General features: G+C 35.6%; 1 protein-coding gene and 1 long non-coding RNA gene across 2 annotated transcripts; both read right to left on the bottom strand.

Annotated features, from left to right (window-relative positions):
* Positions 1-898: 898 nt before the first annotated feature.
* Positions 899-1,666, bottom strand: LOC140176853 (protein FAR1-RELATED SEQUENCE 5-like). Its single transcript, XM_072208408.1, has one exon. The coding sequence runs from the start codon at positions 1,664-1,666 to the stop codon at positions 899-901; it is 768 nt and encodes a 255-aa protein (XP_072064509.1).
* Positions 1,667-5,248: 3,582 nt separating this feature from the next.
* LOC112728119 (uncharacterized) lies at positions 5,249-7,853 on the bottom strand. The gene is made up of 3 exons (XR_003166131.2): positions 7,663-7,853; positions 7,459-7,571; positions 5,249-5,650 (listed from the first exon to the last, which is right to left on the bottom strand). It is a non-coding gene; the product is annotated as an uncharacterized lncRNA (long non-coding RNA).
* Positions 7,854-21,493: the final 13,640 nt, after the last annotated feature.

Here is a 21,493-nt window from a genome sequence, read left to right as displayed (position 1 = left end):
TATTAGTTAGACTGAAGGATCTTTAGTTAGTTGCCGCTTACGGTTTAGCTTGTTTATAAGCTTTGATATTTCCTGGAGGAAGTTCTAGGATTGCCTTCGGCTTTCCTCTATTATTATGTATTATATATGTGGAAGCTGTTACCGTACTGGGGACCTCTGGTTCTCACCCATGCGGATTTTGTGGTTTTCAGATGCAGGACGCGAGGCTTCTCGTTGAGGCATGCTGGGGACTTCGGGATTAGCGAAGATTCTTGTTCTTGGGACTCTATCTTGATTTATATATCTTGTTTAGATACTTTTATCTCCATTAAATAATACAAACTGTGATGACTCCTTCTAGAGGGGATTTTGGAGATTAGGTTTTCGGTATTTATGTCCCTTTGGGTTTTCCTTGGGGTTTTCCTTATTTTATTATATGTATATATCGCTATGCTCGAACCGGTTACCTTCGCAGCCGGATTTTGAGTCTTGATATTCCTGTTTTTGATACTCTTTATATATATGATCTTGCGTTAGCTTATCCTTTGCTCGTTGTGTTAGTGATCGGAGTGTTGCGCTTTCGAGTTGCGGTTTTTGTTTATCCCTTTTTTCTACAAGGCTCCTAGTTATAATCAATCATTCATACTACTATACGTACTAAATTTTTGTTTTAGAGGTCGTAATACCTTGCCATCTCTGAATTATGACTTAAGCATAAGTCTCTGTATGGTAGGGTGTTACATAAGTGACATGCACATAGTCGATGTGTTGCATAAGGAAAGACCTATTTAATGGCTTCTCTCATTGAAAGATCTCCATCGGTGACAACTGCCATAGGGTGTTTATTCCCCATTGCTTCCAAAAAAGTTTCCAAGAGCAACTTGTATGAACCAATATCCTCATTAACAATAAGACCACATCAGAATATGACGGTCTGCCCATGATGATTGCTACCAGAAAATATCACAAGTGGTTTATTGTAGACGTTCCTATTGTAAGTCGAATCAAATGTCAAGACATACCCAAAGCACTCATAATCAATAGGGCTAGTCACATCAGCCCAAAACAAATTTTCTAATCGATTCTCATTACTTAATGTGTACTTGCCAAAGAAATAAGAATCATTCCCAGCTTTACCTCTCATGTAGCTTATTGAAGCATTTGCATCACCACCCTTCACTTTTTCCTTCCTATGTTGAGTAATGAGGTTGTACATATCTTTTGGGTTGAATGACAAGTTTGCATATCCACCTTTTTGAGCAGCCAAGTATCCCAAGATGTGACAGGTCTTGATGCCTATGTCGTGCAAATTCTTCGCCTGAGCTTTATCCGAGACACTGAATGTGCGATACTCAGGCATCATGCTAACGTCGAGTGGATCAACTAATCCATGAGAGTGCTCTTCGTAGAATGAAACAACCTTCCATTTATGAATTTTTCTATCTAGTCTTGCACGAATTCTCGCCCGGCAATAACTTCGAGTTAGGGGTCGGTGGTCCCTGATTCTTTCGTCCTTTTCAACCTCTTCCTTTCTTGAGAGCGCCCGATTGCAAACAATTTGGCGCATAATTACGCAACCATCGCTATCGCGTCTGACTTCATCCAACCTCACAGCGAAACCGTGCATCATTGCATAAGTCTTGTGGAATCGATAAACAACTTCCTCATCTATAAACTGAAGTTGCATGATATCTTCTCGTGACAGCTCTGCTATTCTCTTATCTTGAGGTCTATCTTCATCAATCTCTGAATCATCGTCTAAAAAATCTAGATCGTCTCCTCTTGGAACTCCTCATCGGAGTCTGTTCCAAAAAAATTGCTATCCGATGGCTCCTTCTCCCAAAAATCAACATACACCTACAATTTATAAAAAAACAAACACATCACCACACAATTAACATTTCACATATATGTAGACTAGAAAAATTACCACTAATTTACATAAAATACAGCAACACCTTTAAAGAACTAAAAGATTTTAATACAATCCATCCAATTGTATTTACTTTTATGTCCCCCATTTGGTTGACTAGCTTCTTTGTATCTTAAAGACCTAAGCAGAACAACATATATTTAGATTAATTTTTTTTTAAAATGAGCATCAGTGATTTCATCACTTTAGAATTTCATTTGTCATGGTCTGTACAAAGTAGAAATGACATTCTCACCAAAGATAAAACGAAAACATGTGGTAGTAATACTTGCACCTGACCAGAACTATGTCAGGCACGTATGTTTATAGAAACAATATAGATAATAAATATTAGAAATTAATTCAAATAAGGCGTATAAAAGAAGACAACACTGAGTTGGATGCATTTTAATCTAATGTTTAGGAATCATGAGGGAATGCACAAGAAAAAGCATTCATCTTCTTTTTATTTCTGGCTGGCTACTACCCATTTTTATTTGCTTCATAATCATTCAATAGATATACATAATTAATATCATATAATTTGTTAAGGCCTTCTCTACTTAATGACTTCTATTTCACTTCTTTCGAAGGAAACGAGCAAAGTGAAAATTAGTTTAGAAAGTAAGCAGCACAATTAAATAAAATAGAAATAATTCAGATTAAGTAAATACTTTTAGGAGATTATACATCAAATCTAAAGCAGAAAGCATCCTCTTCCATATGAAAGTGAAAGAGAAAGGGGCATTGTGTGTAACAGAAGAATACCAGCAAACAAGGACATTACAAGAAGATAAATTAAAAAAACAAAACACAACACCAACAACAATACAACATCAGCAACTATAACAAGATGAAAGGTTCAAAAAAATATGACAACATCCAAGGTGTTTCTGATCAAAATTAAATAACCAATGAGGATAAAATAAAAATAAATAGGCAGTATGATTTCTTCAATCTGGTAGAAATCACTTTCTCGTTTACCAAACTAACTTATATTCAATAAGGACAAAATGCTACCATTACATTCGTTTTTCAAAAGTTCTGTTTGGGTGTATAAAGATGGCAAGACCCAAATTTGATGAAACTTTTGAATGGAGGAAAGGATCTAGACATCCACCCCAATTCTCTACTATTCCACATTAAAATTGGATTTAGAATGACATTAGACAATCCACCATTCTACCTACACAATCATATACCCTCAATTGATAACCGAATGCACCCTCCACTTTGTTAAGATTCAAATCCATTCTAAAGTGAAAAATTCCAATAGCTTTCTTCAAGGCGAAACATTGAAACTACCAATTCAAGTCCTGTATTTGTTGAGATCCTCGCTCTAAATAGATAAGCAAATTTCCATAACTAATGAGCCTAGTCATTAGTCTTATAAAGAAAAGTTTTCCAGAGGTATCAATTTTGAAGGACAAGCTATATATTTTCCCATACAAAAGACATAATATCATTTGATATAAATAATATATGAATTGACAAAATAGAGAAAAATCCTTGTGGCAAAAAATACTCGTTATTTTTAGTAACCAAATTTAATCAAGTTGGTCTAGTAGCTTATTAATGTAAGACCCAAGACTTTTGAAAAGTCCTATTTTGAACTAATCTCAAATTATATATATTTATTTATAGTTTTAATTTCAGAAATTATTTTTATTAAAAAAATAATTAAAGGCAATTAATTGGATTTGAAATAAATTAAGGTTTTTATCTAAACTATATTCCTAAGTATTATTTTCCTTTTTATGATTTAAAGTTCTAGAAATTTGAAAATAATGGGGTTTTGGCAATTTAAATTAGAATTTTGTCTAATTTTATAATTATTGATATAAAATTAGTAGTTATGAAATAATAAGAATTTTATATGATTAGATTTTAGATAATTTAATTTATATTATTTAATACTTTAAGTTAAAGATAAAGAAAATTAATTATATTACCATGAATTTTCAATTAGAATAATTTATTGAGAAAATCAATTAGTATTTTAATACCACAAATAATATTTTAAAATAATTTTAGAGATTTAATTAGATTTCAAAATTTATACTCCATGCCTCAATTTTATTAAAATTACTTTACTATAATTAAATTCAAAATCTTAATTTTATACATACCCTAATCCTAATTAAATTATAATTTTTCCCTTACTCCTAATGAAACCCTAGCCGCCATTAGTTTTCACCAACAGCAGCTGAAACCCCCCTTTTGTCTAACCAAAACCCATCAGGAAAAAAAAAAGAGAAAGAAAGGGGAAGAAGGAAGGGGACCGAGGAAGGAAGGAGAGGGGGAAGAAGAGTGAGGCGGCGCGGTGGGTGTCACTGCCACCGTCGCCGCCGCTGCTGACAGAAGAGAGAGGAGATCTGAGAGAGAAGGAGAGTACCGCGAGGAAGCCGCCGCGCAGCTCAGGACCGCCGTCGCGTCGCGTCGCGTCGCCGTTGGCGCCAGCGTCGAGGAGACCACGCAGGGAGGAGAGACGCGCGAGGGAGAGAGAGCGGAATCTCAAGCCGAGCTGAGGTCCAACCACCGTGTTAGAACCCTTTTCGCGTCGCCAGCGTTGCCCACACCGTGAAGCCGTCACCGCCGCTACTGTACCCGCGTCGTCGTCGTCCTCGTCTTGGAGTCGGTTGCCGCCACTTATGGAGGAGCTAGAGAGAGCGAGAGAGAGCGAGCTCGGGAGCAGAGGAGAGAAAATAGAGACCCGCGCCAGCCACCGCCGCTTCTGCCACTCGAAATCCTGCTGCCGCCGCCGGAGAACGCACTGTCGGTAAGGGTTTTAAAGTTTGGTTTCTATTCTTTTGGATTCCGGGAACCTTTATCGTTACTGCATGCTTATTTCAGTCACCCGCCCCCGCTGCTTGTTGTTCTGAACTGCTGCACCGTCGTTGTCGCCGTTCTGGTCACCGGGTGTGGCGTGGGTGATCACCGGAACCACCATCGGAGTTACCGTTATTTCAGTTCAGCCGTTCATTCTTGTTTGGGTAAGCCATGCGTTCCAAAACCTTTAAATTGGTATTTCTGTTTTAAGTTGTTTGAGGATCTGAGGTTTTGGTGTCATAGGATCAAGTTACGGGTCTTGATTGCTGAGTTCTATGGCTGCTGCGTACAGCATCAAGGTGCTGCATCGTCACCGGAGCTGTTGTTGCTCCATTTTCTTTATTATTTGTAAGCACAGTAAGTCGTTCCTTGTTCCAAACTCTTTTAGTTGCTGTTATGTTATAGATTATTGAGTTTTACGCGACATTAATATTTTAGGATTGGGCTAAGGCTGTGTTTAGAGGCTGTGGCTGCTGCGGGGACGGTCAGTATTAATGTTGTTGCTGTGGGATAAGAATAGAAATGCAGTTTGTGTAACACCCCAAAATAACATATATAAACATATATATATGATACACATGAGTTAAGTTCAAGGATACGTGTCATCCATCAAAGCCGAGTATTACACCAAGTTATATGTACAGATACAAAAGAAGAAATTAGTCCCAACCCTCACACGGGTTTCCTAAGCTGGAACCGAACTACTAAGACGTCCTACCCCTCTAAAAGTACTACAAAGTGAGGGGAAAGTGATACTAAGATCATCAAACAGGAGCGAAAGATCCACTGCGACTAACTCTGGAGTGATCTCCGAACATTGTGCAAAAAAAGAGGTCCAAAACATGCTCCATATGAAGACTCCGCCGCGCGCCAGATCCTCACAGCTCAGCGGTTAGCACGAAACTCACAGGACTCCTCTGCCGGACCTGTCTGGGGAGGGGGGAAAAGAAAGAAAAGAAGGGTGAGAACCTAGAGTTCTCAGTAAGGAAAAAGGGGAACCTAGGGTTTTTATCTCTAAGTTGTCGCGAAACAGAAAAAGAACAAACACAGAGACTCAAGGCACAAACATATTTATAACAAGTAGCATGAACAAGAAAGAAATGGCAGTAAATAATTCACAAGAAGTTCATATGCGCAAACAAGATGATGCATGCCTGTTCCTAGCGCAGGCCATGAGCTCATGCGTCGGTTGTCTACCCGCAACCCGACGTTACTCAGAGTGAACCCCGAGTATGGTCCCTTTACTGTGTCAATTAGACACCTTGGCATCACGGTTACCCGTGTCAATTAGGTCTCATTATAATAACATTTCAATGTGTGTCACAGTAAAGAACAGTTCTATCAATTAGGCGAACATTCCCGCATTAGCAATCTCAGGCTATCCATTAGGCGGGCACTTTCGCATTAGCAGTACGGCACAAGGCCCATTCAATATAATTCTCAACTTTTATTTCATTCCTTGTTCCTCATTTTTCTTTCTTCACTTTATCTCTCAATATCATTGTCTTTAACTTTAACCTTTCTTAGGGGTAACTTACACATTTTCATTAAACTAAGTCCTTGAACTTTTATAGAAATTCGGACATAATCTCCTCTAAAATAGCACTAAAACCACCCTTACGGGTTCCCTCAGCTTTAACAACGTTCAAACTTTCCTTAACTATTTACCAGGTAAACATTCTTAATTGGTCATTATACTCTCTTTAATCCCTTTAGTTATTGTAAAATCACGGGTTTAGAAAATAAAACTTGGTTCTGGGGCATTCCGACCATAACTGAAAATTGTACAAATGTTTTTAAAATTCTGCTATCATTGCAGAAAAAACAGCAGCGAGTAGTAAATTTGTTAAATTCACTAAAAATCCAATTCTCAACCATTGCCTTTCAAAATTCATGTACTTAAATAAGACTCTTCCAGCTTTCTAGAAAACTAAATTTTAGACTATTACCATGTCACATGTAAAAGTTATGAGGTTAGGAACACAGCCCTGCCTTATACAAATCTGTTTTCAAAATTCAGCAAGCAACTCACACTTTTTGCAACATATCTAATTGGTTAAAAAGAGTTTTGACACGAAATTTAAACTGAATATTTTAGACACATAAATCTTGAGACTGCCGTTGGTTTCAGCCCAAATACTCATCAGAATTATAAATTAAGTAAATTGGAAGTTGGTGCTTCTGCAGTAAAGAAACAGAATTTTCTGCTGAAACCATCAATCTTCAAAAATTCATTTCTCCCAATCCACTTATCAATTAATTCTGAAATTTTTACGAGATATTAAAAACACATTAAAGTTTCATAGAAAAATAATTTCATCAAAAATTATGATCTGGAATGCTCCCAGAAATTCATTCATTCTGCTGCCAATTATGCAGAAATTGCAGAAATTCTGCATAATGCACTTCCAACAACTTCACATGCCAAATCTTATGTTCAAGCCTAAAATTCATCTAAAACCATAGTTTTACCTTTCTTTTGACTAACTAAAGTTTCTAGCATGGTCAGCATAGCTCTAAGAGGTTATACTCATTAATTTACCCTTTTTTACAAACACACATTCATAACTCAAATTTACTTTTCTGCATTTTTATCAAACATAACAATTCATATAACATAACCATCATTCAAACACATACTAGAGCATCATTTATCATCAATCAAGAATATAATAGTTTATCTACTCTCATCACAGGTACAGCCACAAGAATAGTAATCTAATTGTCCTAACCCTTACTTGGTGATGTCGAAAATTGATATGTCTTGCTCCTAAGCTCACCTTCTCAGCTACAACACCTCCTTAAACTAGGCAGTTCGGTGGTTCAGAGAGGTTAAGAAAATGCTATTGAGCTACACAAATTGAAAGGAAAGACAAGGTTGGGCTGTTGGGTAATGGTGAAAACCGAATTGAATAGAGGGGAAGGAACCGAAGCTAGCTTACCTAGTGAAGAGTTTCAAAACAGCAAGGATTGATAGAGAAAGGTGAGAGCTACCTTGTTTCAAGCTCCTATGGAAGTTGAAAGGGTTGGAGAAGGTTGCATGCAAACCGAGCTCTCTGTTGGGGTTGCCTTCGGTCTTCTCTCCTTCTCCCTTCTTTGAATCAGGTTATTGTCTTTTGAGTAATTGAATAAGGAAAGGGTGGGATAGGTGTAACCAGATATATATGTTTTGTAGCTCTTGTAGGAGGATAAAGTAACACCTGTACCCAGCACTAATGACTAAGCATACACTAACTAATTAACTAAGTGGTGTAACTATGGTTTGAGGGTGATGTCCGTGGGGATTAAAGGAAGAAGAGGGTAGAGGTTTCTTTTCTTTTCATTGTTAGCCATGGTTAACATTGATGGGTTAGAGTGAACTAATTGTTTAATTTAGGGTTAATTAAAGGTTTTATACAAGGATAGTTAAAGTCTTAATTTGGCTTAACATATAGCAAGGAGATTTTGGTTTGATAATAAAAATTGTGATCATGTATTAATTGACTAACGATGTATCTACGGTTGTTTCTCTGCTAATTTATTATTCAGTGAACTTAATAAACTAATAAAATAAAGAAAATTTGATTGTAGCGGTAATTAATTAATTACCCAAAACTTATCGTTTGGAAAAACAAAAAAGTTTTAGCGCCACCGATTATAATTTTAACTTACTACCTATGCCGCATATATATTTAAACATATGCGTGTCGGCTAACGTCATGAGGAATGAGAAATCTCAGGCCTCGTGGGGTATGGTGGTTACAGTTTGTCGCGTAGTTGAATCGCGAATGAGGTAGGGTTTTTCTTAAAATCTAATTTATATTACAGAGTTGTGATAAATAGATATTAATGTGAGAGAATATATGCCTGTGATTATAATTGTCTTCTAAATGTGGTTGTTTGCTGGACTGAATGACTGATTGCTTGACTGCTTGAGTAGTTTGTGATTGCTGAAAAGAAATTAGTTTGAAAGGTTATTTAGTTGATTATTATGAAAAATGGCTTTTCTTGGTTTTGAAGCTATTTTTGATGATATAAAGGAATTGGCTTTGGAAATGGTTTAATTTTGAGTTAGTGACTTTATAAATGATTTAGTATTTGAGTTGGTTTGATTTTAAAAAAGAGATTTATTATGGACATTGATTCGCTTTGAAAATTATTCGATATTGGAACTAACCGAATCTTGGAAAATGATTGAGGTTTTGGAAAGGTTTGATAAATGTTTGGATGGGACCCGAAAAGGGTGGCAGTGTCCGAGTTTTAGAGGAGATGCTGCCGAAATTTTATGAAATTGATAGTTTTATTTAAAGTAATTAATTAAAAAGATTTGTTTTTTAAGTATTAAATGTTTTAAGATTGATTTGTCTATCAAAGAAAGAATTTTGTTTTGGATTTGAGATTGTTAACGAACAGAATGAAAAAGAGGATGATGAGGATTTTATTTGAAATATGGCTTTGAAATGAACTTGGAAATGAGATTTGGATTGATGAATGATTATGATGTTGAGAATGTTGAGATGTGAACTTTGAATTATTCACATGGCTTATGAATTTGAAATATCTGAGATACGAGGTTCCCTGGATTAAGTGTCGTGGCTTGCCACCATGTGTACCAGGTTGAAAACTCGATACTCTGTTGACCCTACGACGTAAGTGTGTGACCGGGCACTATATAAATTCCCGGGAATGTTACCCCCATTGAGTAATATTGATTATTTGAGAAAAAGCTATGCATAGACTCTTGGGGATGCACGTCGGGGGACAGTCTAAGTACAATTCAGACTTGTCGGGTTGGCTGGATAACCGACAGATGAGCCTCATCAGCCATAGGACAGGCATGCATCATATGCATTTGTATGCTTTGCTTGAGTTTGAACTTGTTTTGGTTTGCCTAATTGCTAAACTGTTCGTAACTGCTACTTGAACTATTTGCTGTAACTGCTGCCTACTTGTGCTTTCCTTGTCTGCCTTGCCTGTGTTTGTCCTGGCGTGCTACATTTGAGATTGAACTTTGGTGCTGAATTAATGATTGTGTTGTTTGATTGCGTGATTGGTTTCTGATTGAGATTTTCTTATAAGAAAGGAAATGTTTCAGATTTCTAAAAGATTAAACATTGTTTCTTTGAAAAGGTTTTGAACGATTACCTATTGTTTTTTTAAAAGATTCATAAGGCAATGATAGTCACTGAGCTTGAAAACAGATTTCCTATTCAATATCTTCTTATGACAACTTTGAAACTCCGTGGTGAGACCGTGTGGTTAGGTTCTCACCCCCTACAGCTTTACCTTTTCAGGAACCGGAAGAAGCGTTATGAAGAGTTACACTGCGTTTGGCTTATGTGTTGTTGTATTCATTAGATTATTTTCTCCCCTCGTTTTTGTTATTACAAGTTTGTAAGAGGGATAGGAATTGTATGTTTTAAATATGTAATATATTGAGTTATTATGTAAGGAGTCTTGTATATGAATTTGTGCCTGCTTGTATTTTTCTTAAGATAAAATATTTATTTCTTTTTTTAAAAGAAATCAGCAATACAGTGTCGAGTCACAGGCTCCTATTTTACTATTTAGTATGTAAAGTAGTCGTAATACTTCTTGCTATCAGAGTGGCGCAGCCGGAAGCGTGACTACTAATAGTGAGGGTGTTACAATTAACACAATAGAAACCATTAAAAACAAGAAAAAAATAAATTGTAAATCTGATATAAAGAGAAAAGCAAATCTACTTTGACTACTCAAGTGATCAATGATCAAAAACTAAATGAACAGAGACAGGGAACCAAAAACTACTAACAATCTGGTAAAAAGAGAAAAGCAAATCTACTTTGACTACTCAAGTGATCAATGATCAAAAACTAAATAAACAGAGACAGGGAACCAAAAACTACTAACAGTTATAAACAAATTAAACATAAACTGATCTAGCATGACAAATAAAGAAATACCATATTGAATATTACCTATTTTGTGAAAAAGTCTCACTATTTTTTTCTAAATGAAAATTTAAATTTTCATTCAAAAAGAAAAAGGGTCACCTTTGGGGTTGACTCTCTATGCCTCTAAATAACATACATAACACATTTTTATAATCTCATATTTCCAATTAGGCTCGTCCATATCCAGATCCAAATCATTTATACATATATACATAATGGAGTTTTATTAAACAAAATCATTACATATTTATACTTTTAGTATACATATCCATATGCAAATAAACTGCATAATCCACATCCATGCAAGTTTTTTTTTCAATCTTACCCATCTCTGCATCAGATTAGAGTAATAATTTGAGTAAACAAGTCACACCTTCACTTATCTACATGATTATATCATTTCCTTTAAATTTAAAATACTAATAAAAATATATAATAATTCCCATAAGTGTAGATAAATTAATCCATCAATTTACATCATGTTTTAAAGGTGTCTATACTTGTATAAGAGGAAATGAAGACACAAAATAAGTATCTAATTTGTAAGATAAATAAAGTCCTATTTTGTTTTGAAATTTTTATATTTTTAATTTATGTTTTGGTTGTTTTTTTTTCTTCTCTTTCTTTTTTTTAAGATTTAATGATTAAAAAAATCTGGTGTTCATTGTTTTATTCACAAAAATCTAAAATTAGGAAACAAAATACAGACAGTGTAGGCAGGAATTTAACCCCAAAAGGACCAAAGCATGCCAAATATATTGAAGGCAAAACTAAGTTTATTATTAAAGAACTAAAAGATTTTAATACAATCCATTGAATTGTATTTACTTTTATACTTTCCATTTGGTTGACTAGCTTCTTTGTATCTTAAAGACCTAAACAGACATTCTTATTCTTACTTGGAACATGCTTCTACTTGCAACATATTTTCATATTATTGTTTTTCTCCAATTGCTAAGTAGTATCCATCAAGTTTGTTAAAGTAGATTATGCAAATACATAGACATGAACAATAAAGTAGTCAATTTAGTTCTAAGAATCTTAGTTGTAAAAGAGCCATCAATAACCAGTACCAGAATAAAAAAGAATTAACTTCAGGTTATGCACGCATATGTTAAAAGAACTTACTCATGGTGTATATTATTTCAAAATTTTCAAACCAAATATAGTAATAACTTGGAGAATGCACAATTGCACTTGGTGCATGCTAATAAACTAAATGCACATCAAAGAATGATATAACTATAAACATAATAAAAGGTAATATATGATAAGACTTTGACTAATTAGCTTATTGATCTTGACATAGAACAAGTGCCTATAATTCCATTCCTTCTCCAGCTATACAAAAAAGCATGAGGGCCTAACTAATAGAAGATATAACTCTAAAAAAGCTATAAAATAGTTGGCATGTTCTTTCTAAAATTGATCCTATTAAAAGGTTAATTTACATTACATAGGTTGTGAAGTAATGCAATAAATTGTCCTCGTTTTTGTGCCATACTACATAAAAGAAAAAAAAGGGTATATAACTGTGTATTTAGGAGTATGTGTTAGTATTTTCTCTAAGAATGATGTTGAAACCTCCAGGGTAAACGGAAAGAGCAAAATTATAAAATCAAGTCAGTAAAGTCACCCAAAAAAAGATAACTATAACAACAAGAAAAGATCAAAGCAATTAAAAGTTTCAGGAATGAAAAAGGAGGGTTTTTTTTGTGACTAATGAAAAAGGGAGGTTTTATAATAAACTTAACATTTAAAAACATATTTTTTTCCTAACTTCCAGTATTAGGCAATAAAATCGGATTCAATATACTAATGCCTATGCATCTTAGTTCAAAATAGAATCAGCAGAACCCAAGATTTTGACAATATAAATAAAAAAAGAATAATAAATAAACAATAGGAATTGATATTTGAGAAGCAGAGGCTACAATCAAACATATAGTGAATAAAAAATGAGGGAAAGACAGAAGCCTATAATTGTTCAGGAAATTAAACATAGAGGTTATCTCTTTCAAGAAGGCCAAAATGCAGCAGGACTGAATCCAACATTAACTCCAATGACAATTTCTCTGAAGGGGTATGTTGGCTATTTTGAATTAATTAACCAAAAACAAATGCAAAAAATGGCTATATCCTCAAGTAACAGAAGAACACAAGCAAACAGAGGAGATCATCCCAAGTCCTTGGGATATAATTACTATAAGTGGATTATATTAATTTCACTGTTTCGAAGTCAAATTCTATCTACTTGGGCAGGGTCCCAATTCAACAAAGCAACTGTTGCTTACCTATTTTTCCTTTTTCTATTCAGCCACTCCCTGACAAATGCTCTCCATAATCCTATATAATCATCTTTAAATATTTAGTACACCACGCTTACTCTTTCAATCACTAATTAATTGAAAGAAGATAAATTAAAAAAAAACAAAACAAAACACCAACAACACAACATCAGCAACTATAACAAGATGAAAGGTTCGGAAAAATAACACAACAACATCCAAGGTGTTTCTTATCAAAATTAAATCTACTCTTATTCCAATTACCTACTTCAATTCCAATTAACTCAGTTCAGAACAAAATTAAGGGACATCAAGCAAACAATGAACAGCACAAAACTCATGCTAGAATACACAAATAAATACTACAAAATGATTCCAAGTTACAACAAACAAAATTCAAATTCCAGCTAACAAAAATCATGAACAAAATTAAGTAATTAACCAAAATAAATTATTCCTATTTCCCAGTCACAAAAGATAAGATATTCAGAACTAAAAATCATGAACTTAGAAATTTTAGAATTAGTAATCACAAGAATGAACAACACAAAACTCAGGCTAGAATACACAAATAAATAAATACTACAAAATGGAGAAAAGGAGAAGACCTACCTGAAGCACGAACAGAATGAACAGAGATGTTAGCGGTGAGGGAAGGTTTCAGCTAACGGATGAAGATAGAACGAACAGAGATGCCAGAGAGAAACTGAATGCTAAGTTTGCTATGAAGAATATGGGAGATTTACACTAATGTTGATGGAGGTCTAATGTTAACATGGCTTTTGGAAGTTCAAGCTTTGGTGATCCAAAACTATTTAGATATGTAATTGGCAGCTTACAATATCTAATAGTGACCAAACCTAAAATCTCTTACAGTGTGTACAAGTTTTCTCAATTTATCCAACTTCCTTTACTTTAGATTCTTATTAAAAATTGTTGAAACGGGTATTGAAATACTCAGGTAACATAAAATGCGATGAAAATAATAAAAAAAAACTATATATCCTTTTGCAGTCGTGACTGTTTTTGTAGTATATCTTTCATATATGCATGTGCCTTATCCATAACTTCTGACTTCTTCATATTGAATTCCTTGCTAACCAAGTCGATTGCTAGCTTCATCCTATCATTGTCATTGACCTAATAATTTTAAAAAGTACGAAGCAATTAGTATATATATACTTAGATATATATTACATTTTTTCCTAATAATAATAAAAAATTTATAAAATGAATAAGGTTTGTTACCGTGATGCCAAAATTATCAGTCCACCCGCACTCTTTCATCCATTGAGCAACCCAGATACCGCAGTCGTTACTGTTTAGTTAAATGTGTGATTATACTACTTTATTAGTTTAACCGAACACATGATTCGTACATAACAAAATGAATAGACATGACAGTAAAATTTTTTTTTTAAAAATAATATTACTTACGAGCCTTTCCTCTGTTGTGGCAGGTCAGACGGTTCCACGATACGAAACTTAGAAATCTGAGGTACAGTGATTTCACTAGAATTGTAGTTCTAACATTCGTTCAATGAATATAGCCTGTGTGTAGGGCTGGCAATGGGTAGGGTAGGGTAGGGTTTGGACTCTACCCTAACCCTACCCGCGGGTTGAAAATTTTATTAAAACTCTACCCTATCCTACCCGCGGGTAGGGGTGGCAAAACGGGTCGAGCCCGTCGGGCCGATCCGCTAAACCCACTAAAAAAGGCGGGTCGGGCTAGGAATTGGAGCCCGCCAAATTAAAAAAACCCGCCAAACCCGCACCGCCAAATTGGCGGGTTTTGGCGGGGCGGGGCGGGCCGGTCCGCCGGGCCGAAGATTTTTATTTTTCTTTTTTTTAATTAAATAAAAGAGTGATTACTATTATAAAATTTTTAAACACTTTTTTTTCATTTTTTGTTTTTATTCTTTTTTGAGTTATTAACTTTATCTATTTTATTTTACAATTTTGTATATATGCTCAAATTATGTGACTTATTTTTTAAAATAAAGATGATTCTATTGACAAATATTATTTTGAACAATTTTATTGAAGTTAAAAATTAAAAAAATAGTAAAAAAATTATATTATAATTTGACTATTTTTTATTTGTGTTTGATTTTTTAATTATTATTTTTTGTTAATTTTAATAAATTTTATTTTTCTAAAAAAAAAAAAGAGTCAAGCGGGCTAGCCCGCCAATCCGCCATAAAGCGGGGCGGGCTAGCATTTTGAACCCATTTTAGTTGGCGGGGCGGGCCGGTCCGCCCCGTTTATTTGGCGGTCCTAGGCGGGGCGGGGCGGGTTGGGGCGGGCCGACCCGCTTTGCCACCCCTACCCGCGGGTCAAGAATCTCTCAACCCTAACCCTACCCGCACCCTAAAGTTCTAAACCCTACCCTACCCTACCCTACCCGCAGAAATATCAAATTTTATACATATTAATAACATAAAAAATAAAAAATTAATGCTCTAAATTACTAAATTAACTAACTAATTTAGTAGTTGATCACTTATTGTAAGTCATTACATAAGGGAGGTTGTGGGTTCAACTCTCACTTCCTTCACTATATACCTATTTTTTAATAAAATATGTGTTATATATGAGGTGCGGGTAGGGTAGGGTAGGGTACACCCTAAACCCGTACCCTACCCTACTCGCAGGCATACCCGGACCGTACCCTACCCTACCCGCAGCGGATCGGATAGCCTACCCTACCCGAGCGGGTTGGACCGGGTTGGGTACCCGCGGGTAGGGTATGAATTGCCAGCCCTACCTGTGTGACATAAAATGTGGTTGGATATTGTGTAGTGCGAGCAATGTAACGGGTTAATTTTTATTACCTGTCTAAAATGGTTAGATTATAAAAAATTTAAAAATTATTAATTCGATATTAGTGTTAACAAATGAACCTTAATTTCAAATTAAACAAACTACTAAATCACTTACAAACCGAATACAGCAATGATCTTAAAATACAAATTCAAATCGTAATTTCAAACAATGTGGTGTTTTCTTTTTTTTTTTTTTTTGTTATACACAAAACATTCAAAATTAGTAGAGAATAAAAGTTGAAAAACTAATTTTACTTTTAAAGAAATCAAACTAGACCACTTACCATGGTTTCAACTGATAATAGCATGCCATATTTTTTGTCTGGTATTTTAGAATCAAGCACAAAGATCTTATTTTTTTTTCATGTCTACGATCATCAGGAACCAATGCTCATTGAGGTTTTTGATGGGGACAAAAATCTACTTATTTACAAAATAATGAGAATTGTGAGTCTATGCTATTAAGATAAACATACATTTTGGATTAAATAAATCATATTTTATTTACTAGAAATTAAAGGACTTACCCTTGACAAGTACTCAATCTTATACATGTAGTTATCTGCATATTGTTCCCTTAGTTGATTGAGTGGTCTGTGTAAGACCCAAGACTTTTGAGAAGTCCTATTTTGAACTAATCTCAAATCATATATTTATTTATATTTTTAATTTCATAAATTATCTTATTGAAGGTAATTAAAGGTAGTTTTGATTAATTGGATTTGAAATAAATTAAGATTTTTATCCAAACTCTATGCTTATGGAGTATTTCTCTATTTACAACTTAAAGTTCTAGAAATCTAAAAATAATGAGTTTGGGCTATTTAAATTAAGATTTTATCTAATTTTACAATTATTGAGTTATTTTATATATTTAAATTGTAAAGTTGGTAGTTGTGAAATAATAAGGATTTTTATATGATTTGGACTAAATAATTAATATTTTAAAATATTGATACTACTATTTTGAAAAATAAAGAAATTTAGTATATTATTTCTAATTTTTGGATTTGAATATTTTATTAAAAATAATTTGCAAAATGAATGATCAAATAGTATTTTATATATATTATTATTGTTGGATTAGAATTTATTTTCAATTATCATATTATCCCTATTTTATTTGAAATTACAAAATTACCCTTGTACCTAATTTTACCCTAATCCTAAAACTCAACACACACAACCCTAACCCTGGAAACCCTACCCGGTTACCCGGTTCCCCTGACCCAGTGCACACTAGTGCACCTAACCCTAACAACAACAGCAGTAGCTGCAAACAAAATGAAGAAAGGAAGAGATAGAAAGGGAAAAAGAGAAGAGGGCGAGGACCAGAGGGGAAAAAGAGGAGGAAGGAAAGGAGGTGGCGCCGGTGGGCGTCACTGCCACCGTTGCCGCCAGGAGGTCGGAACGGAGAGAGAGTGAGGAATCGGGAAAGAGGGATGGTGCGGTGCCAGCGAGGAGCGCCGTCGCCGTTCTGTCGCCAGGAGAGGGAGGAGCCGCTCCAGAGTTACGCCGTCTTGCCGCTAGGTCACCACGCCGTCGCGCTGAGGGAGAAAGCTTGCGGGAAGGAAGAGGACGCCATCGAGCTTCTTCCCGTCGCCACCATCGCCAACCATGGAGGAGAGAGAAGAGGCGAGCGCGAGCCAAGATCCGCGCCGGAGAGCTACCGCCTGGGTTCTGTCGTCGCCATCTTGCCTCTGCCGGCGAGCACGACGAGAGAGAGAGATCGGGCAGAGAGAGAAGACTCGCGAGGGAGTCCCACAGGAAGGAGTTCGCCGCCGCGTCCCATTGCTTGTGCCGCCGCCATCCACCCTCCCTGCTGCCAGTCGCCGTTCGCAAAGAAGAGAGGGAGAACCGCCGCGGAGCTGCTGTCGCCGCCACATTGCTGGCCTCGCCGTTGTCGTGCTTGCGCTACTGCTGCGTCACCGGAGTTCCATGCCACCGCTGCTGCCGCCGGGAATGCCACGGCTGGTAAGGGTTTAAGTTGGTCTTCGTTTCCTTTGGGTTTCCGGAAGCTTCATTGTCGTTGCATGTTAATTTCAGTTGTTGTTGTCGGAATCCAGTAGCCGCTGCTGTTTGAGGTGGCTACCGGGCTGCCGCCAAGCCGGTTCGGAGACCGCCGCTGTTTCGGTTCAGCCGTTCCTTCTTCGTTCGGTAAGCGTCTCGATCTGAAAGCCCTCTAGTTACTGCTCCATTATACGTTGAGGTGTTGTAGCATTCGTTGTTATGAGAGTTAATCTCGGCTATTATATGTTGCGATTAGAGTGGTTGTGGTTGCTGAGAAAGCGGGTTGGAGCTGAGGTTTTGACTGCAGTTGATTCGGGTCAATACGAAAGGAGTCAGTTAGCGAGTTTGGGTTGTGATTTCAACGTATCGAGGTAGGGGCTTTTTATACAAACTGATTCATTTTAAAGTGGAAGTTGTTATAAATAGATATGTTGTACAAAATGTATTTCTGGTGGTTATGTGAGTCTTATGAATTGTCTGGTTTTATCTTGAATGAATATGGGTGCTTGTTTGATTGTAACAATGTCTGATTTTGATAAATTGGAGATTTATGGATTGGTTGATTTGAATGATTTTTGATAATTTGAAAGTTGATTTTTATTTTATTGGAAACTGATTTAGTCTTGAACCTGTCAGATAGGATTGATGATTGGTTTTGTTGGGACCCGAAAAGGGTGGCAAAGTCCAAGTTTTAGGGGAGATGCTGCCGAAATTTCTAGAAAATCTGAGATTTTAATTAGAATTGTTATTTTGGAAAAGAATGAATTATGCTTTGACTTAAAGATTTGAGAAATAAATTATGTTTGAACTTGCCTTAGTAGGAAAATCTCTATATCTTGGATGTAATTATTAAGAAAGGAATTATGCCTTAAAAATCAATTTAAATATGAAATTTTTATGTTTTGGAAATTGATTTACGTAAACAGATTTTGGAGGGGGTTTTAATGGGTTTAAAATAAATGTGGTTTTCAATTAATCTATTTCACTTTACGACATTTAGGAAGAGCTTGAAGTATTTTCTAAAACTTTGATTTATTAAAATTGAAACACTTCCCGAGCCCTTGGAAACAGATTTAAGAATGAAACTGAAATTGGTTTTCGGTTTAAAAATGATTTGGTTTTGGCTTAAGTTTGGTTGGTTTTGAAATTGGTGCGGAATAATTGGAAACACGATTTGGTTTTGGGTTTAAACTCTATTCTATTTATTCAACTCAAGAAGTTAAAGTTTCGGAGGTTTTCAAGGAATTTAAGAAATGAGTTAGGTTATTCTCCCCTGAAGTCTTGAGACTCCGCTGAGGAATCTTACGACCAAATCTTGATTTAGAAATGAATGATTTTGAGTCTTTCAAAGAGATTTTGAACTTGGCATGGTTTTGAGATCTTTGGAAGTGTTGGAAAGATGTGGAAAGTGGCTCCGTTTTGAAAAGTGATTCTTGGCTAGCTGTGAATTGAATACGTTTGTTATTTAAAAGAAAATGGGCCAAGAATGAATTTGAAATCAGTTATTGAGCCTAATTGATTGTGGATATCATCAAGATTGATGAGTTATTGGTTGGTAGGCATAAGGGCCGGGTTCGTCCCGCTTATGATGAGAGATTTGATAAATGACGAGATTGTTGATAAGTCGCTTGCGCCTGGCAAGGACGGTGGTTAATCCCGCTTGTCGAGGTTGCGGCGCCCGTGTAAGGACGGTGGTTAATCCCGCTTACGTGTAGATGTGAGGTCGGAGGCAAAGTATCCCACTCACATCCTTTCGGATCACAGGAGTGTGCAGGCACTAACATCCTGGACCGTGTGGCGGGCACGTTATCCCAGAGGGTTCCCATTTATACGTGACCGAAGGGCAACATTCCCATGGGAATGTGTCGGGTTGGCAATTGAACCGACAATGTGATATCACAGCCAGTAGGACAGGCATTCATCATTTGCATCTATGTGATATTGTTTGGGTGTGCATATTATATTTGGTTTACCTATGTGAATACTTATGTTAACTGCTAACTGTTATACTTGTTGTAATTGCTCTTGATTGTGCTTGAACCACATTAATTGTGATTGTGTTTGAATTGATTGGTTTGTGATGAGTTGGTTGCTGATTGAGCTTTTTGGGCTAGGGGCCGTGTTGGATTGGATGGGCTTGAGGCCGTGATTGGTATATTGAGTCCTAGTTATGTATAAAGTATCTGATCGGTTCAGTATAGACTTAATAAACCTATGCTTGGAACGAGATGATCATTTATACCGCGTAGGTAACTGCTTTCATGGTTGCGGTCTAGGAAAAACTTTTCAGACATTTTCTTTGAGAAAGGAAAAAGGTTTTGTTTTAGAATATTTGAGAAATTTAGCAAGTTTTCAAAAAAAGGAATTTTCTGGATTACGAATATGAACCTATGGTTTTTGGAAAGACTCATAAGACGAGCAATGATCACTGAACTCTAAGAATGATCTTATCTTTACGTATCTTGTTATAGCAATTTCTGTAATCCTATAGTGAGAACAAGCGAGGACGACGTTCTCACTCCCCTACAGGTTATTCCTTTTCAGGATATGGAAGACGAAGCTTCAGGAGAGTTATGTTTATTTTCTGTTTATTCGGTCTTTTTGTATCACCGTAGCTATTATTTTTTTTCTCACCTTTATCTTTATGAAGCTTGTAAGAGGGATAGGAAATTATGATATGTATAATTGTAAACTAGTGTTATGTATATGTATATATATATATGTATATATATATATATATATATATATATATATATCTTAAGGTTATATCTGAATTGTATGTGCATGTATGTTTAGGTTTTCACGAAAAAGAGTTATCGAAGTGTTATGCGGTTTTAAGTTTTAAATAGGCTCATATTTTAGTCTTAAATATTATAAAAGTCGTGGTAATACTCGAGCTATCAGAGTGGCGCAGCCGGAAGCATGACATTTTGATAGTTAGGGTGTTACAGTCTGGACCATGTAAGTGCTAGTTGCTGATTATATTGTCATAAAAAAACATGACATCAAATTATTCATATGCTGCTTGAAACTTAAACCAAACAACTTATCAAATACAAATTTTTTCGGGGTAATTTTGTACTAAAACTTACCGAAAAAGTTGTTGGCAGAAACCATACGGATGGCAATTTGTTAAGCTTCTTATGCTCTTGTGTGAGAATGCAAGTAAGGGAATCTATAACCTACAAACAAATACATTATATATTTTTAATTTTACGATACATGACATTAACATTTCGTACTTTTCATGTTAAATAATAAAAAATAAATATTTACATCTTGGATGACTTGTTCTCCTGAAATTAACGTGGCTAAACTTTCTCTATTTGCATATGAGGTACGAGTTGACACCAGTACTTCATCCCTTTATAAATACACATGCAAATATTTAGTTCAGAAAATTGTTGTTACCAATGTATAAAATAGACTTGCATCAAGTCGAATAGTGTTATAAGGATTTACCGATTAACTTGGAACTTTAAATCCGGGCCAAAAATATAAGCAACACAAGCAAGCTCATCCGTCGTTAGAATCCTGTCCTCCGGTAGTCTAAAACTAATGGGCATCCACTACAAACACGAAGCCATCATCATGTGTAATTAAACAATAAAATTGAAAACAGTAATACTAAACAATGTCATCACAATACAAGTTCATGTTTTTATACACATACCTGTGGAATTTTCAGGCCACATGAACGCCACGGCAGCGCAAATGATGAGGTACCCTTTTTAC

This window comes from Arachis hypogaea, chromosome 12 (assembly GCF_003086295.3).
Source record: "Arachis hypogaea cultivar Tifrunner chromosome 12, arahy.Tifrunner.gnm2.J5K5, whole genome shotgun sequence".
NCBI classification, from domain to species: Eukaryota; Viridiplantae; Streptophyta; class Magnoliopsida; order Fabales; family Fabaceae; genus Arachis; species Arachis hypogaea.
Note: the sequence above shows the minus strand (reverse complement) of the source record. Positions and strands in the feature narration are given on the sequence as shown.

Coding starts and splice junctions, on each gene's coding strand:
- LOC140176853 (XM_072208408.1), bottom strand. CDS start 1,666: ATGCAACTTCAGTTTATAGATGAGGAAGTTGTTTATCGATTCCACAAG.